Source organism: Cavia porcellus, unplaced genomic scaffold, assembly GCF_034190915.1.
Source record: "Cavia porcellus strain 051 isolate PalLab524CR breed Dunkin Hartley unplaced genomic scaffold, mCavPor4.1 scaffold_21, whole genome shotgun sequence".
In the NCBI taxonomy this organism is placed as follows: domain Eukaryota; kingdom Metazoa; phylum Chordata; class Mammalia; order Rodentia; family Caviidae; genus Cavia; species Cavia porcellus.
The window spans coordinates 35,051,170-35,071,505 of record NW_026947504.1 but is presented as its reverse complement, the minus strand read 5'-3'; the positions used below and the strand labels follow the sequence as shown (position 1 = coordinate 35,071,505).

Genomic DNA, 20,336 nt, shown 5'->3' with positions numbered 1-20,336 from the left:
GGTACCTCAAAAATAAGGAAAATGGAGTTAATAATGCCTAATAGAACTGCTGAAACACAGAAAAGCTGAGTAACTTGTTCGAGGTCATATAGATACTAACAGACCAGGATCTGGACCCGGGGAACCCGGTACTAGATCTTCACTCTCCCATACACGTCAGTATTCAGGATCAAATCCATGGGCACTCTACCACTGAATTACATCCTCTGCCCTTTTCTTTATTATTTGAGACAAGGTCTCTCCAAGTTACCAAGATGTCCAACGTGGCCTCAAACTCACGTTCCTCCTGTTTTAGCCTGAGTTGCTGGTAATTAAAGAAACTGTACCCAGTCAGATCTTCAGTTCTTTATGCTAAGCTGCCCCAAACAATTTTCAAAATTATTCAAACTCGGGTAAAGTCAAAGTCTGTGTTGCTTCACTGTGTACTGGTGGTCCTCAACATACAGACTCCACCAGCAATGAGTGCGCCTCCCAGGAATATCCAAGACCCGCAGACTCCCAGCCCACTGTGATCAACACCTAGAACTCTCGGGGTGGAGTCTGGGAACCAGTGTTCTGCAGTTCAGCCTGAAGGGTTCATGTACAGTCTGATTCCTCATAAAAAGCTATATCGAGTACTTCTTCTACACTCCCATAACCTATATGCCTTTTGACCCTACCAAGACCTTTGATTAATAACGATTAAGTAAGAATTCAACATTTTGAAGAAAAAAAAAAAAACCTTAGGAATGAATTTAATGTTCACAGCAATTCTCTGGATGAAATGAAAAGATACAATTAAAACAAATCATTATATTTTACTTGCTGCCACTGCATTCACAGTTTAAAAAAAATACTCAAAACATTAATACCTTGTTTTGCCAGTTATCAGGATCTTTGTTGGGTCCATGACTCGACATGCCAAACCTGCCGTGTGAATGGTACGCAATGCAGAACTCAGCTGGACAATGTACGCCCAAATGAGGGATTCTGGCAATAGTCCAGCATGCTGCCTGGGTAATGGTCCATCATGTTGGCCTATAAAACAAATACATCAAGAAATGACATCTTCATTTAAATATGTAACTAAAAGATTGAAATATCCAACCCAAATTTAACACAACAAAATCCATGTAATTCACAGCACAGTATGTCTAAGTATGTTCATACTAGGAAGAAGAAAAAGCACATGTGCACAGCGTAGGGTTAATGTATTAGAGTTTAGCAGGCGAGCCCCACGTTTCCTCTGATTGAGATTCTACCTTCTATATTACTGGCAACCGCAGCACTCCCCCTGTAATATTGTTTTCTGTGACCACACACTATAGTTATTGAACAATAAAAATTATTTAGAGAACTGTTAACAGGGGCTGCGGATTTAGCTCAGTGACATAGCACCTGCCTGGCAAGCGCGAAGTCGTGAGCTTAATCCCCGGTAACCTCCCACCCCTGCCCAAAAGAGAACTATTAACAAAAAAATTTTTAAATCCACATTTTCATTAGAAACAGTAAATGTAGATTGTCACTTTACTTAAAATGTGGACAATCCCAGTCTATATTACTGTTCAGGTTTTTGGTGGTTTACTCTATGGCTAAAGGAAATTAGGAGTCTCTATTATCACTTTATGTTGAATGTTTTTCTTTATTCCATGCAACCCCTTCCACTGCAATGATACCTGACTTATATAAACATAAATGCAAGACACTGAATGTAACTTATACATAATGCTGAAACACAAATATATTCCAATCTACTGTGAAAAGTAATCATTTTTATCTAACAATTATTGTAAGTGCTTTTGCTAATATTTCCTGGGTTAATGCTAACACTTAAATTAGAAAAAACGGATGCATGCTAAATTTAATGAAGATTTCTTAACTATTAAAAGTAACAGTTAAATAATTATGGAAATGATAATACAAAATTATAGCTTGGTATAAAATTTTAGTAGGAAGCACATACAAAATTTAAAACTATTATCTCTTGATTTGGATAGAAGTAAAGATATTCTGCAAAAATAAATTTAGATGATTCAAAAAGTAGTTCTAGTGATACATACCAAAACAATGTTGAAGATGACTGAAGAGTTTAGGGACTAGGACATAGCTCAGTGGTAGAGCAGGGGCTCAGTACGCACAAAGCTATGGATTCAATCCCCAGCTCAAAAAAAAAAAAGGTTTATAAAATTATATAACCAGTACCTAATGTGCTAATAAGGAAAAGAAATATAAAAGAATTTATAGCGAACATATACTACTTTGTGCCACACTTTGTTTTAACTCACTTCAACTCACTTAAAATTTGTTTTCAAACCCTAAGTGACTTATCACTCCCATTTTTTAAACTAGTACATTTCTTATAATTGATTTTTCAGTTTGTGCTAAAATAAATTATATGGTATAAGAAAATAGGAGACTTTCCATACATGTTTGGTATGTTCAAGCAAGTTATAATCATTCAAACAAAATTTAAAAATTTGAATAAGGATTAATACAAACAATACTTTTAACTATCCAAACAATATTTTATATATCTGAAAATATTTGAAGAAGGATTAATTCCTGTGAAAATGTGTTATTATATCAAATAATCAGTCAACATCATAATTAAACAGTTAAGTTTTTTCTGTAGCGCAGTTAGGAAAAAAAAAAACAATTAAGTTTTTAAAATGGAAAAAATGTTATGAAGAAGTAGACGTGGCCATGTCTAGAGTTTTCCGGTGTCACAACTGGGGGAGGGCCTGGCACTCACATTCAGGAGGTAGAGGCCACAGTTAGATATTTATGAAATAATTACACAGCTACAGAGTCAACTATGCTGAGGTTAAAAACCCAGCTATAAATTAAAGCCAACAGTCGCTTCCCAGGTGTTACCACTAAAATAACTTCAACAGCAACCATATTCAACCATAGGAAAAGTTATACCACATCCCCTTCAGCAAAATTATGCATGTGCCTACAAATGACATGGCAAAAGGAAAATAATGACCACACTACATGACCAGATTTCAGTGTGAAATAGCCCTATAACCCCAGCTTTCTTCTTTCAACTGTCAGAATGCAGAAAGCAAAGTCACAAGTAAAGAGAAATAATACATTTTTATCTGTGATTATTTTTTACTTAAAGGAGCTACAATCTGAAAGATTCTATAAGAGGGCTTCAAATCCTGCCCCTCTTCTTTAATTTTTACAAGATACATACATATATATATTTGAGAAAATCTTTGAAAGATTTAAAACCATAGTACAGACTGTAATGTATCTTTCTTGGTACTAAACTAGAAAATGAGTCTCCCCCAAAACACAAATTAACAGAGGTCTCAGATTAGCTTTATCTTTTCTCTGAAATAATTTACCCTTTACATAAACATTTGCTAGAATAAAATGAAAATATTTTGGTACTTCACATAAGTTTAGTTGTAAGATGATTATTCAAGTAAATACTAGAAAGGAAAGAAAATACTCCATGTTTAAAGTTCTTTGCTATTTTGAAGACTGATTCCCTACATAACATGGAGTCCTACATTTAAAACGATAAAATTAGGGAAGTAATACCATAAATGACAATATAGGCACATAGGTCTAGACATGAATCAAGCTATATTTAGAGAAAATAAAAATGGGATATATTTATAATAAATTAAAGATACAATATGATTATGAAATGATAAAAATTAAACTCTAAAGGAAGCAAAAGTCTAACAAGACTGCAAAAACTGCACCAAAGATTCATGTCTGTGCTTTGACTATAAAGTCCTAAATACTATTCTTTTTAATGTACGCATTTTTTTTTTTTTTTTTTTTGGTACCGGAGATCGAACTCATGACGGCCTGCTTGCAAAGCAGGTTCTTATGCCGCTGAGTTAAATCCCCAGCCCCTAATGTATGCATTTTATAATTCATCTTTATTCAGAGAGCATCATACTTTTAAAGAAAAATTATTTTAAGAGGAAGAAAGTTTAACACATTTTCCATTTACTTCAAACATCAGATACATGAGTCTTTGCAACACATTTAAACCTCAGAAAGTATACACATTATTTCCTAATTTTCTGCAGATTAACTACGGTAAATTCTTTGAAACTTTTCTTCCTACAATAAAATAGAATCGGGTACCAGAATGGCTGAGTGATTAAGGCATTGGACTTAAAATGCAATAGAAGCCTTAAACTGAATCATTATGAGGACAAATTTACATGTATTTAAATTAAAAACTATTTTCCCATAGAGCAAAAGCATTTAACAAAGTGTCTTTTTCTTACCCCACTTTCTCTTTGTGAAATAGGCATCAGCATTAGGGTCATTAAAGTGTCTGCTCATCATAGTTTCTCCTCCAGCATGGAAATCATATGCAAATACAAGTGCTTCAAATAAAACACAACCAATCATTATTGAAGCCTGGCTCCAAAACAGGAAGCTCAGCAGCGAAAGAAATCCACACTGTAAGTGTACTCACAAGGTTCTGTGAATGCTTTAGTGGTAAATACTTCACGCAGGGTTACAATATTTGAGTGCTGAATTTTTTTCCACATATCAACCAACACCATACACTTTGTGTTAACAAGACGAAAACCTGAAAAAGAACATTTTTCTTCTACAATAAACTTTAAATGATACCTCCTGTGGTATTCTATCAGAAATGTAAAGAAAATCCTGTGAATGTACATTGCTTACAAGGTACTCATTTCCAAATGAAAAAAATTATCTTAATTTGTATGTTATGAGTCAATATATTCAAGAAAGTTTGAATAATCTTAACTTCAATAATACAATCATTAAAAAATTATCTTCCTTACCATGTATCCTCCGAAGGCAATATGGCAGATCATCTTTGCTACTCACAGCTTTGTAACAAGATGTAATGTATCCAAAATTACTTGATTTCTGTATACGGTTGGGGGGTGGCAGTGGTTCTAGAGGGAATAGGCTATGGTAGCTGTCAACTTCTGTAGGAACTGCTAGAATAAGTCATAGGAAGCCAACTTTCAGTTACAGATATTCATGAATCAAAATAATAAAAGAGCAAATCTACTATAAACCACTCATGAATCAAAACACTTACTAGAATCGTGTTGGTACTTAAAATTATTCTATGGCTTCACAATCAATAAAAATGGATATTATAGAACAACCAGAAAACTAAAGTCCATAAACTAAAAAATATTTCCTTATCTTTTATAGCACAATACACATTTTTTTGTTTCTCAGAAATAATTATTAGAAACCATGATTTTCAACATTTTTTATTCTGATGCTGAATGAACCAAGATAGTTTCTTTAAACATTTTATTTTGTATAAATTATACTCAGACATGAATTCTTTCTCTTTTTTTTGGAGACAGGGTCTCATTATGCAGTTCCAAGCTGGCCTTGAACTCACTTTGTAGCACAGGCTGGTCTCAAACTCATACCAATCCTACTGACTCAGCCTCCTGAATGTTGGGATTACAGGTGTGAGCCACCACACCCAGCTAATGAATTCTTATTTTTTACAGCATAAATTCCAAACAAATCACATTGAATTAGGTAGTGTTGTCATGTGTGTGTATGCATGTACCCACCAATGCAACAACTGCTAATGAAACTTAAAAGCCAACCTTTAGTTCAGTAAACACAACTCAAGAAAATTTCCTCTGCAGAGAGAGGGTTAACTAAATCAGTACTCACTGCAGTTTAATAATGAAAACACTGGCAGTGGAAATGCTAAGAACAGGGAACTGGTTATACACAGGTCTTTGTACAGTCTTTTAGGAGAACACCATAGTTTTAAACCCTAGCAGAAACAAAACCACTACTACTGTGACTTCTATATACTTCAAAGAACAAAAAATTATGTTTTAGCATATATAATGTACAGGGATTTGCTCAAGACACACTGTTAGCCTTTAGAAGCTATGTATCTTGGGTCTTAATTCGGTGTTTCATTTAAGAACTGACAGGCTCAAAGATGACAATATGTAACCTATTAACTAGTGATATCTTACTGTATTTTTTTCCTTGAAATTGTTTATTATTTGTACCCTTTTACTGCTTTTTTAAAATTTTATTTCCTTTATGTTTTTCTCTTGAAAGAAAGAAAGAAAGAACTGACAGGCTGTATTTTACAGTTGGGGTAGCGATGTATGTAGTTCACTGGCACAGTGCAGTCTTGAATGTACAAGGTCCTGAGTTTGATTGTCAGTACCACAAAAAGTTGTACACAAAAATCTATGCCATGAAAAAAAAAATCTATGCCATGGTTCATCTCTCTATAGAGAAAATAAGCAACTTATTAGTCCTTTCTTTACTGCTCTCTACTATCTAAAGTAAATACATATCAAAAAGACAAGCAGTTTTTAATGCTCCAAAATGCAACAGGTTTTGTCTTCCAGTTGGAGAGCTTCATTTTGTTTAACTGTCTTGAATTACTTAAGAATACTAAATCATATTTTAGGTGAACAAAGATAAATCAATATGCAGGATATGATACATGCACAGAAGACCAACCAGAAAGGAATGTAACAAAACTTTAACAATGGTAATTTTTGAATAGGAAGATTTATATTCTCTGTACAGGTGAAATCTCATTAAGAAAAGCAATCCCAGAGGACAGGTTCAAAACAATCTCCCCACCCTTGCCAAATACTCTGTGTTCATTATCTCTTAGTCCTCAAGCAATCCTGTGAGACAAGATTACACATTTTATAAATAAGTAAGAATTACATAGCTCGGAGATAGAGTTGGATGTGAACCCAGGACTCTGAACTCTGCAGTCTCATATGCTTCATCGCCAGGTGTCATTTTGGGCATAATTCAACACAAGACAGACTGATTCAATGTCACTTTTGAACCTAAATAAGTGGCATATTCTACTAAAATAAAGGGAGTATAAGGGAAACACATGCACATATAACAGTTAACTTTTACTTCTATACACCTATAATTTTTCATTTGATTGATCCATGTAATTTCCACAAAGAAATCAAATGATGGACAAATTGTTTCCTGGCTATTTCATATGAAGCACTATTTTAATACGAGGAGTAAATAATATGAAATTTAAAGATGTACTGAGCACCTCCTATGTACTAGGTAAACCCATATTAGTGAAAAAGGGGTTCTTACTCTCCATAAGCATAGAGAAAATGAAAGCATGCAGATTTGCATAAAATAACACAAGACAAATAGTCATTAAAAAATACAATCCATTATGGCACTAATCCTTCAGAATCACAAAGAGGCCTTGTTAAAACAGTTTTACTGGTTTCCATTCTCAAGTTCTGAGTCATCAGGTCTAAAGTGGAGTCAAAGACCTTATAATTGTAACAAGTTCTCAAATTATAATGAAAATGAAGATGCTGGTAAAAGACCACATTTTGGAAAGCATTATACTACGGAAATACAGAATAAAGCCAAGGATATTGGGAAAGATCTCATGAAAACGGCATTTTTAACTACTATACAAGATAAAGATAAAGACGGTTCTCAATGGGCTAAAACAAGCAGAAAGGGTGAACAGTGATTAGAGAATTAACAGGAGGACAACGAGGCCTACAGGTGTACACCATGCTTAGGAAGGGCAAGCTCTTAGGTGGTGAGAGTACAAGGTATACTAGAAAGAAGGCAGAGGACAGCCAAAGCTGAAGCAGGTGTGTTAGGGTTAGATCGTAAGAAAACAAATGCCATACTTGGAATATGAAATGTGTTGTGCTAAACAGTGGTACTCATCCCACCAGTATGACAGAGGTTATATATACGAAGGATATGTATCAACTAAAAATCCCACAATCTTTCATATGACCATTTTCCAAGCAACTCACATAGAATTCTACAGATGGTAAAACAATTTGTGTTTCAGGGGAAAATCTAAAGGATACCTCTCTGGTGTGTGATTGTGTGGGATCTATTCCGCAGTTCTGTAAACCACAGTTATTTGACAGCACTACAAAATAATTCTTGTCTAGTCATAAATATTTTGTCCTGACTAATGGATTTACCCTGGCATCTTATAGAGATTGCATCAAATCTACATACAGGTCAATCTAAGAGTAGATATTTTAACAATACTACGCTGAGTTTTTGAATCCATGAACACAGACATCTTTCCATGCTATGTCCTCCTCAATTTATTTCATCGATGTTGAAGTTTTCATTATATTTTACCCGTTTGGTTAAATGTATTTCTAGGGTTTTAATTTTGGGGTAATAAATGAGATTGCTCTCCTGAGGCCTCACTACTGGTAAAAGTTCTTGGTTCTCGCACGTTGGTTTTACCACTTTGCTGAATTTGTTTCTTGTTTCTAACAGTACCTGAAGTCTCTGGGGATTGATATGTCAGAATAAGCTTTGTGTGAACAGTAATGACTGACTTCATTTTTAGAAATTTCAACATTCCTCATATTTTTTTCTTATCTGATTGTCCTGGCTAGGACTTCCAGTATGATGTTTAAAGTAAGCGTTATGGTTGTTCTGTTTACTTTTTCACCATTCTCAACCTCGTCTTACTCCAGATCTTAAGAGAAGACACTTTCACCTTTTCCTCACTATTATGTTAGCTGTTCATCTTATTTTATATGGCCTTTATTATGTTGAGGTATTTTTCCCTCTATACCAAATCTGTTCCATTTGTGTAATGAAAGGATGGTAAATTTTAAAAACAGGTCTTCTGGTCAATTTAACATATGCACATAATTATTCATGAATGAATGGGGACCCAGGTCACTATCAGTCACTAAAACATTTACTGTGAGGAAAACACTCTAGAAATAAAAACCAAGAAGAAAATCAATACACAAGATTACATCTGTTATTACAGGCTCTTGGAACTCAGTTTTTCACTTACTATATTTCTAAGATTTTTCTGTATTGTTTCCTGCCTGGGCATTAGGCTTGCTCCAAATTCTTGTTGCTATGAGCAGTGTTTTATGAATATATTGTCCCCTTCCAATCAGGGATTTTGCCTTATTTTAGCATCACAACTGTTGCATAAAAGGAAATATAGTCATCTTAAGGAGTTTTCCAATTGTATCACCAATTCATTAGTTTACCAATTCCTACTACCACCACAGCACATCTGTGAACCTGTAGGCCTACACCCTACCACTGTAAGTGGTCAGACTTTAAAATAGTATTGTCCTTGGAAGTGTTTCTCTTTGGAGAAAACAATCTTTGTGTCCTAAACAGAAAATCTTTCCCTATTAAAATTTTAAATCTATTCATTTATATTTTGGGGTACAGTTTTACAGTTTCATTATAGAAATGGGAATTCTTTTAGCTTTTTTGGTTTTTTGAGATAGTTGCACTACATAAACTCAGGTTAGCCCTGGACTCACTGTGTAGTCCAGGCTGACCTCAAACTTGTGACAATCTTCCTGCTTCAACCTCCAAGTGCTAAGATTACAGGTGTGCTGACACCATGCCTTTAACATTTTAATGTGGCTTTAAGACAATGATCTAATTTTATCCTATCTGGAAAATCACTGTTTCCAATGGCTTTTCTCCCAGTGATATGTCACCTTAATTACAGAAAGTGTCGGTCTGTTTCATTAATCAGTTGATCAAACCCTGTCACTACCATACTGTTTTAGTGTTATTACAAATTAAGATCAACTCTTCTTTCCATACAACCATAGATTTTTCATTTAATATGAAAAATAATCACTTTCTAAAAAGTGCTTTGAGTATTCTTGCCCCTTTATGCTCTGAAAAATTTTATCATATTCCGGGTAAGTTATGCTGTGACTTAACTGAAATCACAGTGAATTGGAAAAATAATCCCTTTAATCATTATGTTCCTACACTAGAGTTTATCTTACTAAGTAACTCTTAATAAACCTCCTTTTTTCCTATCTTATATATCTTTTATTTTCTATTCCCAGTATGGCTATTACAAAAACCATTCATTCTGTTTTTGTAAGTTATTGGGAAGTGGTCTATAGAAATGTTACTGACATATTCTTGCATGCAGGTATTTTCTAAACTCTATTATTTCATATATCTAATCTACCATTGTATGATTTTTAGGTAACAGGTTACTTTTTCCTTTACATTTTTAATGCTTTCAATTTCTTTTTGCTTTAAAACATTTTTCCCTCACTAGAACCTGAAATACAACATTACATAATAAAGACAAATTTCAATCAAATACTTCAAGGTTATGGCAGATAAGTTTTCCAATCATTTAAACTAGAAAGATCATTTTAAGACATACAGTAATAGCCACATACTCTTTTTTATTCTTTAGCAATCAAGTTGAAACACATTGGACTATTCTAAATTCTGATATAACCTGAGGTTTCAAGATTATTTCTAAGCCAAATGCATTCCTACTGTATTATTTGTAGCATTTTGCTCAATTAAATTTATATAGAATCAGTTACAGAAAGAGATTGCAATACTCTCTGAGAAATACTACAGTGCAATCCGAAACAGCTAGGACCAAGTCCTGACCCAGCTGGCCAATCACTGGCCATTCCTCACTACCAACAAGCTACCTCAACAGTCTGCTCCACTTTTCTATATTTGGAATAGAGATGATCAGATATCACAGGTTTTTCGTGAGGAATACACTAAGAAATATAAGCAGTTAGCCTGTCAATGCCTAATATTCCATTTTTTTGAACACCCATAATGGAAACACAGAGAAATTTTTTCTTTTTAAATTCTCGTCTCTTGAATTTTTCTAGGTAACACATTTGAATTTCATGAAAAAATTTTAAAAGTTTTAATCTTCAGCAAAGTGGGTTAATGAGCAGACTGTATGGAGCACAGCAATCTCAGAAATAATAATTACCTTTATCCTCTGCTTGAAAACGTACATATTAAATTTCAGGAGAAAATCATGTTCAAATTCACAGTGGACATGAATTTTAAGTTTTAAAAATTAACTAAAATTCAGTAGTATTAATGGAAACTGAATTAAGCAATTGGTCAACTTGAAATGCTTCAGAATAATACACAAACACATGAAGTACTAGGTAAGAAGTTTAATAGACTCAGAAGAATGGAAGTGTATTTTACCTGGCATATCTGCTTGATCAATTTGAGCCATTGTTATTAAATGTCTGTTGATCAGCTCCTAAGAAAAGGAAGCAAGTACACTGAAATTCAAACACTGCTTCTGAAATCCAGATTGCCTATGATTCCATTAGCTGGTAAACAATCAACTCCCAAATTATCACACGGAACTTTCTTCTGTGAAACAAAAATATAATCTGATACTCTTAATGTTAAATGAAACTGTACATGTCAAATAATACTTAGTTGTTACAAAAATAAACAAAACTAAATTATTTACCAAAATAAGTGGCACACACATGTAAACTCAGCATTCTGGAGGCTGAGGCAAGAGGACTGCCCTAGTTTGAGGCCAGCTTAGGCTACATAACAAAGCCCTACAAAGGCTTAAAAACAAAAGTAGTAACTAAATTACTATATAAAACCTACTTTAAAAAAAGTCAGCTGTTAAAATAAAGTTCAGTTCTGTGCAGCATCAAGTCCTCTCAATCTATACTTATCAAAATGCTTCTTAGAAACCATTTATATATATACCTCAAAGAACCCTTTATAAACAAAGATTTTGGAGTACTAAAAGGCAATCCATTTAAACAGATACTCTGCTTTTTATATTCTAATAGTTATGTGAAATTTTCTTAAAACTGCATTTTCTTAAATGGCTATAAATAAGCCACAAGCTTTAAATTCTATTTGTGTTAGTACAGGACCCCTGAACAAGGTGCTAGGCATACCTGTCGGAGTTCGTCCGCCATGAAAAAAGAAGGAGCATTTGCTTTTGGTTGCATATAAGCAACATGAGGTGCAGTTGGAGGGTAAATGTGATAGTTTGGAAATACCTAAAAAGGTAGGAAATGGAGAAATTCAATTACCAATTTTTCTTACTCATAGGCAAATACTAATAAATTTTGATCCATTTGAAGTTTTTATTAAAACACTAAACATTAAAAAAATTAATCATGTCAGAATAGCTGTTATTAGAACTTTCTGAAATAAATTCATTTTTAAAAAATAAATTTATTTTAAAATAATCCTACATTTCAATCATTAATGAAAAAAATCTGAAAGCATTTCAGATGTAGTAAATTTTAAGCTCCAGCAAGAAGGCAAAAGTAGCTTTTTGGAACAAAAGTTATATATACAGAGTTCACAAGTGTCGTTCCCCACCCCCGAATCGGGCACCCAAGTCACGACCTTGTGCTTGCCAGGCAGACACTGCTGCTGAGCTGTGCCCTCGGACCTCGCAGGTAATTTTTTTTAAATGCATTTGGAAGAGAGGAAGAGGGCAGAAATTAAAGATCTTTGGAAACAGTAAGATAATGAACAACACTGCCCTGGCTGCCCAAAGAATTAATATAGTCTTTCTGTGGTCCACCTAAACTAAATGCTATCTATACACCTGTTAAACATTTCAAACAGGGAAGCAGGGAAGAGGACCAAATTATGCTAGACGAGCAGTTTAGGTGAACAGAAGGATGAACGTCACCTTCCAAACAAACCACAATAAAGTTATTAACTGTTTCCAGCTTTTTGTCTTTCTTGTTTCCAAATGGACTCATTCCATCATCCTATTTTCTTCTTTTTATTTTCTTTACTTTTGCAACTGAAACTTTTCTCTCTTTTAAAAATAAATTCAGTTGTTCTCTGTTACCCTCACATGATTATTCTGCTCAGGATCTCACCTGGAAAGTGATTTTGCAATAACTATAAGATTTTCTTTAACTTGTATGTGCAGGGAGAATAACACCTCTTTTTCTTGCTTTGTTTTCTTGCATCAGATAGCATAGTTTGGCTTAACTATCTCAGGTTTGCCATGAGCATAAAGGGTGAAGAGGAAAAACAGAAAGTATGCAGTATTTAATCTCTATAAAATAGCAGAGAAAGTATTGTGAAACCTAAATTCCTTCTTTCTACAAATATACAGTGAAATATAATAAAAATATAAGTATATAAGAAACTAAGAGAAAAGTAATACATGCATAAAATCTTTAAAAACCAAGCATTATTTGATCTGCAATTTGGCAAGTCATTCTGTGATAACTTCTGAAAGATTTCTGATCCCCTTCCCCCAAAAAGCACATAAAACTATCAATTCTTTTAAACTATTTTACATGAGCTTCAACAGCTTCTATACATGTTTTCACATTTATTTCTCAAGAGGTGGCTGGGTATTGACAGTCTCATTTTACAAATATTGTGGAGACAGCCTGACATGCAAGATGCAGCAGCGTTGAAAACCGTCCTAGAACTAGGCTCTTAAAAAAAAAAAAGTAATCTGATCTCTTCCCACTCAAACTATTTTCATTGGATTTGGGCATAAAAATCTTACTAAAATTCAAACATACTTTTCTGTCATACTTCCTGGTGGGGAAGAGAGAGATACTAGGGACAGAACCCAGGGCCTCACACAAGCTAGGCAAGCAAGTTTCCACTAAGCTACTTTATCAGCTTCCAAATAGATTCTTCATATAAATCTATCATCTATAACAATCAGTATTTTAATGGAAGTTGGAGTTCTTACTCATGACTTCATCTAACTTCTCTAGAGTTAAAAAAATGTTTTAAATATGAGTCAAATAATAAAATTAAAAAGGCGCACTTATAAAACATGACATTCCTTCCTTCTTCCACATCTCATGACTCTTTCTCTTCTTCCTCTCTGCTTGCTGTTCTTTTCCCTTCTCTCCTGAGGTCACTAATTCACTGACAAGATTCTTTTCTTCTGGGTATGTGCTTCCTTCTCTTAGTTTTTTGGATTCATGCTTTTTTCCGGGTCTTCCTCTTCCTACTGTTTCATGACTTTTCTCTCTCTTCATCCTCAGCCCTTTGAGTGCACCTTCCCTGCCCACAATCACGGCTCCCTTGGGTCGAAATCTTCTCACTCCTTACCGTGCCCCATCCTGCAGGCCCTTATCATGCGCGTGTCACTCCAATATCCAGACATAGAGTTGTTAACTTATTTCCTCATCTGAGGCAAAAGTTTATATCAGTTTGCTTTTAACAACTACTGTCAAAATACATCTACTTTCCTTCATTTTTTCCTAGATATGCCCACATCATACCTGTAAATTAGTCAACTCTAGCTAGCTTAATAGCTAATGTACATGTAAAACATGCCACAAAATACAAAATGAGAACATGAGTATAATCTAATTTCTGATTAAAACCAAATCTGTCTAAAGCATTTATTAGCAAAGCAGAAACATACTAACTCGAAGAGGTGAGAAGGTAAGACTAAGTTAGAAACGAAGTATTTTTTCACATTACAATATAAAGATCCAAGAGGGAGGTAAGCCTTCTCATGAGTAAGAAGGAACTCTCCTAAGAGTACTGCAATTCCCTCTTTAAGGTAGGCATACCATTCCAGTCAAAGGTGTTGGAGCTGTGTCTGTATAGAAGTAAGTCGTCCCACCAACAGTTTCCTTCTGAATCACCTGACCAGAAGACGGAGTCTGAGAAACAGGATTGTTAACAGGTGTAGAGGCACTAGAAGGCAGCATGTAACTCGCTGGATTTGGAGTGTGGCTTCTTCTTCTTGGAGCAGGAGAAGTATGCGGAGTAATCTTGGGGGAGTGAAGAGGGGAAGATCCAGCAGACAGTGACATTCCTGAAGAAAACGTAAAAAAATTGCTTAGTAGAGCAATAATTGATTTTAAAGGGGGGGGGGGGAGACCCTGGAAAATAAAATGCAAACATTCATTTGGAAGAAATATCACATTTAGCAAATTTTAAGTGTATAAATGACATAATTTTATCTTGTTTTGTTTAAGAGAAAGTTGTGATTAAAGCAAACGCAAGAAATGTGTTCTTCAAATGCAGTCATTTCCAATGAAATTTGCAAATTTACTGCAAAAATAGTCTCCTCCATGGGGGAAAGGAGATAAAAAATGATCAAGATTATATAGATGTATGTAAATATACTTAAATTTTTCAGTTCCCCCAAATGAATATGTTATGGAACACAAACATAAACTTGTAAAAAAGTCTCCTCCATATCAAAGTTTACATTAGAACTGTAATATAAGAATCACTAAAAGCTTAATAAATCAATTTAATGAGAGGAAAATACCATAACTGAGGCTTTACAAAACGTCTTTTTTTACAGTTAACAAACATTTAAAATTGTGATTAGTAATACAAATGTCAGATTCCCCAGTATTGTTGCAGCATTAAAAACTCAAATTATCGACTAAATTTCTTTCAAATATAATTAACAAAATTGTTTGCAAAAGCAAGAAAGATAAACTAAGACTAAGTTCAAATAGATGGTAGCTTAATTATAGTTTTAAAAATTCAAGCAGTACGTTGTTTTCATTTTTTTTCTTTTGTCTTTATATAAGCATACACTGTTTTCATGTTTACTGAAAATTCCTGCAGAGACAGACTTCTAAAAAGGACTACAGGGACCAGTAAATTTCAATGAAGGAACGTTTTACTCAACCACAACCAGTAAGAGCCCATTGTGAATACAACACTCTTTGTTATACATCTATAGTGGAAAAACAAAAACAAATGTCTTTATCCTTGTAGAGATTCTAAGCTAGCTGAGAAAACAAGACAAAAATCACATGTAAAAGACATAAAGTGACTTATAAAACATGCAAATAGAAACTGATATACTGCAAACTGCATGTGTAAATGTGAAAGAAATGCAAATTAATTATCAGATAGAGTTAGCCCAAGGCTTAATGGAAATAATCAGTTCTGAGCAGAGATTTTTAAAAAACTATCTAGAACAACAATCACAGTTCCGGAAAAACCAAGCTAACCCAGAAACTGTTTTCTGGCTACTTGGAGAATGCCTAAAGGCCTTCACCACTGAAATAATATTCTACCTCACAATCCAAGACAAAATTCACCACAAGGCTGGTTAACAGGAATTTGATTTTCAATTTCTAATAATCCACAAAACATCAACATTAGTTTTTTAGAAAACATGCAGATGGATAAAAATAAGCTGGAAATGGAAGTAACACTTATCTTTCCTCCAGATAGCCCCATGGATTTCCTAACAGCCTCAAAGTAATTATTTCATCTGATTTTCTGAGCAATTAAAGTAGATACGCAGATAAGGTAAGTCAGATTATAAAAATTGTAGCACAGATAGGAATTTAGACATAGGAAGGTTGTGCTATTTATGCTATTTTGACCAAGAACATACACACAAATTCAACAGCAAAGCCAAAATTCAAACCCCAAACTCCCAGCGCAGTACTTCCCACTGCTATAACAAAAAACCTACTACACTAACATTAAAATAGGCCAAGGATTTTCAGGTATGTCTTCCACATATTAAAGAGAAACTTCAAAAACTTAAAACCTTTCTTAGAAACAAAATAAAGCCAAAAAAACTACTTATGAAGAAGTCAGGTTACAGACAGAGAGCCCCAGTATTTACGTTTTAATGGCTGTGGGGCTCTCTTTTCATCTATCTTTATGGTACACATTTACTGCAGATTAATCAAAATTGTGAGGAAAATTAGACTAGTATAAATACTCTCTCTACTTCTGAAATATAAAATGCACCTACACAGTTTCTCCTAAAACTAGTCTCTAACCCTTTCCAAGATAAAACTGATGAAGTCACCAAAGATGAACAATTTAGTTTATGGTCTTTGCATTACTAACAGCCAGCAGTACAGCTACAATTCCTGAGCACTGTCCCTGGTAGGCAGAGTATAGCCGCTCCCCATGCTGCAGCCTATTTAACCTCACAACCACCCTGTGAGGTAGGTACACTGTTTTGTTCCACAGAGTAAGAAAGTAACTTAAAAATCAAAAGAATTACTGAATAGACAAATACAGAATCACAAACAATTAAAATCAAGATCTAAACTTTGGTCTGTTTGATTTCAAGGTCAATACTGTGCTCTCAGTCAATACTGTATGTATACAGTTGTTCAGTTCCTAAACCTTATAGGAAGAATAGAAAGGAGATCTGTAACATTGCAGTAGATTTACTGTGACTACTTAAGGAGGAAAAGATGCAGACCGCACGGTGATGACAGCAGAGCCTCACGGGCAGCGAGTGTACCTGTTACCTAGCAGCAAAGGTAGGATCTCGTTGGGCATGGTTGCCTACACTTGTAACCCCATTTACCAGTGAACCTGAAGCAGGAGGACTGCAAGTTTAGGGCTATCCTGGGCCACTTCCTGAGACCCTGTCTCAAAATAACAAATTAAAAAAGGTCTGCAAATTATCTCAGTGATACAATGGCTCCTGGATTCAGGCCTCAGGCTGATGGATGGATGGATGGATTGATGGATGGATGGATAGACAGACAAGACAGACAGATGAACCTCTCTTCAAGGCTGAATACATAAAAACACATTTATCACAAATAAACTAAGGCTGATTAAAAAGGAAATTCAAACCAAATTTAAAATGCAAGATTTCACAGGAATTTTTAATTTTGTGAAGTTATTTTAATAGAAAATTAAGGACTAAATCTGAATTCGTACATCTGAGCAGAAGCTAACTGGATTTAAAATTATTCAACACAAAATATGTTCAATGGTAAGCATCACCACCAATAAAGAGGATAAAATGTATAGGTAGCTAAAAATGCAATTAGCCACAAAATTACTAACACACCAAATTTAACTACAGAAGGCACAGCTTTGTATCACTGATATATTTAATAAAATGTTAAAGAACTGAGTAAAATATTCACATGCTGGCTTGAAGAAAGAAATTCTGTACTTAGTACTATGATGACAATATTACAACCAAGCCAACACTAAGTGTTCACAGAAAAAATTATTAAATTACAAATAGCACAAAGAAGCAGAATCATACTGAAGAAACAAACAGTTAAAATAAGGGTGCTAAATTAAAATGAGTAAATTCTGCTCAAATCAAGTGAAGCTGATTCAAAGTAAAAGATTCTTAGTTTAAAATGACATCTTCCATTGCATATTTCTCAACACCTAACCACAGGGTTAAAGAAGTCACTTCATATAATAAAACTGAAGATTTTCTATCAATAACAATGTGTATCAAATATAATAGTGTGTTCCTCATTAGAAAATTCATTTCTCTCATATCTTAACATCTCTGTCACATCTTAACACTCTCACAATTTCTAGCTTTTCAGTGAAGGACTACCAGAAGATATTACAATACCTGACATAAACTAACAATCAACAGAACACTAAATCAAATACAGTAACATGCTGAAGATCAGCATTATAAAACCTGTAAGAATAAAAACTTGTTAAAATTTCCTCGCTATTTTATTTACTGTAATACTGTTAGAACAACATTTGGTGATATCACATACAGTAACTGCAGTGTAACATCTTAGTTGAATATGAAAACAGACTGAAGTCATGGATAACTGCCTTAGGACATTTGAAAAATTCTTAAAAGTACCAAGTTCAAATAAAAATTGAGGAATACTACAGAAATACCCATTGGAGGGTAACAAGAGTAATCAACAAAACGAAGAAATGAGACAGAAAAAATTTCTAAGCTAATTTATGAGGCAAAAGTAGTGTTGTTTTTTTGGATGACAATTCTATTTTTGGAAATCCCGAGAGCAATAAACAAAAAAAGAAGACGGAAAATTCATTAAAGTAAATAAGTAGAAAATTAACATATGCCAAGTCTAGACTGTTCCTAAATATAAACACCTGGTTAGGATATTACTATTCCTGGAAAATAAGAGATTAAATAGACACCCTTCCACATCCTCTAACGATATTATGATTATATGGAACTTTAAGAGAAAGCATAATAGCAAAAATCTATAGCTGAAATAAAAACTGACAGCAAAAAACTAAAGCAAAATTTGAAGCCAAGACATATGCTGTGTAGGTAGGTCTCGAGAATCTCAATCTAAGTCAAACACAGTCTAAAAGCTGTCTTTGTTGACCACATGTACAACTGAAATGGAGCCTCGAGCCCATACAACCTGGAGAATGGAACTAAAACGCCTATGTAAAGTGAATATTCTCCGCAAAGGCTGCACTACAGTGCATGCAGGACCAGAAACTTCTCCTTATCAGTCTAGAGTACAAAAAAGGAAACCTACCTGCAGAAGAGAGATAGAAGAAAAAAGGACAAAGTTGGAGGGTTGGGGTATTTGAGGAGATGGGAATGCTAAATTACCCTGAGTTGATCACGTATGTAAGTAAGTATGTAAGATCAACCCTGAGTTGATCAATGTATGTAAGTGTCAAGTTACACTGTACCCCCTAAAATATAAGTGTGTCAGTGAAAAATTAAATCAGAGAAATGGTAATCCCATGCCTATCCCATGCATGGATAAGGAAGAGAAAAATCTCATGAGACTCCAAGTTATATGAATACCAATGAGAAATTAACATAAAATTTGACTTTTTCTGGCAAAACTCCTGGATACCTAGATGAAACGAATACCTAATGGTTTAGATGAATACTTCTACAAACCTAGAGCATACAAGAACTTTCCCCCACCAAATAATCCCATTGGTTGGCATAAGACTGTAATCTCAGCACTCAGAAAGTTAAGGCAGGATGATCTTAAATTCAAAGTCATCTTGGGCAACTTAATGAGACCCTGTTTCAAAAAAAACCCAGAAAGCCCTAGGGGTAGAACTCAGAGGCAGAGCATTTGCCTACCATGTACAGGCCTTAGGTTCAATCCCTAACACCACACACAAAAGCAACATGTACCCTACCCACAAAGAGAATTAGCATCATAATAAAATAATATAGCACGTTATAACACATTACTACTAAATGATGAAAGACAAGAAAAGTAGCAAATATCACAAACAACTTTTGTTTTTTTGTTTTTGTTTATCGGTACCAGGGATTGAACTCACAACCGCCTGCTTATAAGGCAGGTGCTTATGCCACTGAGCTAAATCCCCAGCCCCCAAACAAACAACCAGGCTCTTTAGGAGGGAAAAATTTTAAGCAGTAATATTAAAGAAAAAAAAAAAACTCAACAAAATAGACACAGTGGTACCTCAGTTCATGAATGCTTCTGTTTGCGAACATTGTGGTTCACGAACAAAAGCAACTGATAAAATTTTGGTTTTGTTTGCAAACTCTGTATTGGGCTACAAACATGACCATGGTCATCTTTCCCACACAAACACAAATGTGATCATCTTTTTCAAAATTGGAACAGATTAAGTTCATAAACCAAAGTACCACTGTATAATCTAAAAAAGAAACAGTAAATAAAGGAATTGAGGAAATCAAATTTGCAAAATATAAAAGTGGTCAGAGATGCAAAAAATATGTAACATATAATCAATTTCATATCATATAAATACACAAAAGTTACTTCAAAAGACCATAAAAATGAAAAGAAAGAAATAAAAACCTTAAACATAAGGTTTAAGCCTTCAGGACCTTTACACCATGGCTT

At 34.3% G+C, this 20,336-nt stretch overlaps 1 protein-coding gene across 10 annotated transcripts in view; it reads right to left on the bottom strand.

Moving 5' to 3' along the window:
• Window positions 1-20,336, bottom strand: part of Pan3 (poly(A) specific ribonuclease subunit PAN3) — a 133,527-nt gene that overhangs the window by 17,934 nt on the left and 95,257 nt on the right. For 6 of the 10 annotated variants that reach the window (XM_063232554.1, XM_063232560.1, XM_063232558.1 and 3 more), the window contains 7 exons: window positions 14,331-14,578; window positions 11,706-11,810; window positions 10,978-11,035; window positions 4,776-4,937; window positions 4,436-4,552; window positions 4,242-4,343; window positions 852-1,017 (listed from right to left, as the gene is read on the bottom strand). In XM_063232554.1, the coding sequence (XP_063088624.1) occupies window positions 852-1,017; window positions 4,242-4,343; window positions 4,436-4,552; window positions 4,776-4,937; window positions 10,978-11,035; window positions 11,706-11,810; window positions 14,331-14,578 (958 nt within the window). The remainder of the gene's footprint in view (window positions 1-851; window positions 1,018-4,241; window positions 4,344-4,435; window positions 4,553-4,775; window positions 4,938-10,977; window positions 11,036-11,705; window positions 11,811-14,330; window positions 14,579-20,336) is intronic. The other 4 variants (XM_063232555.1, XM_063232559.1, XM_063232556.1 and 1 more) reach the window with 3 other exon arrangements.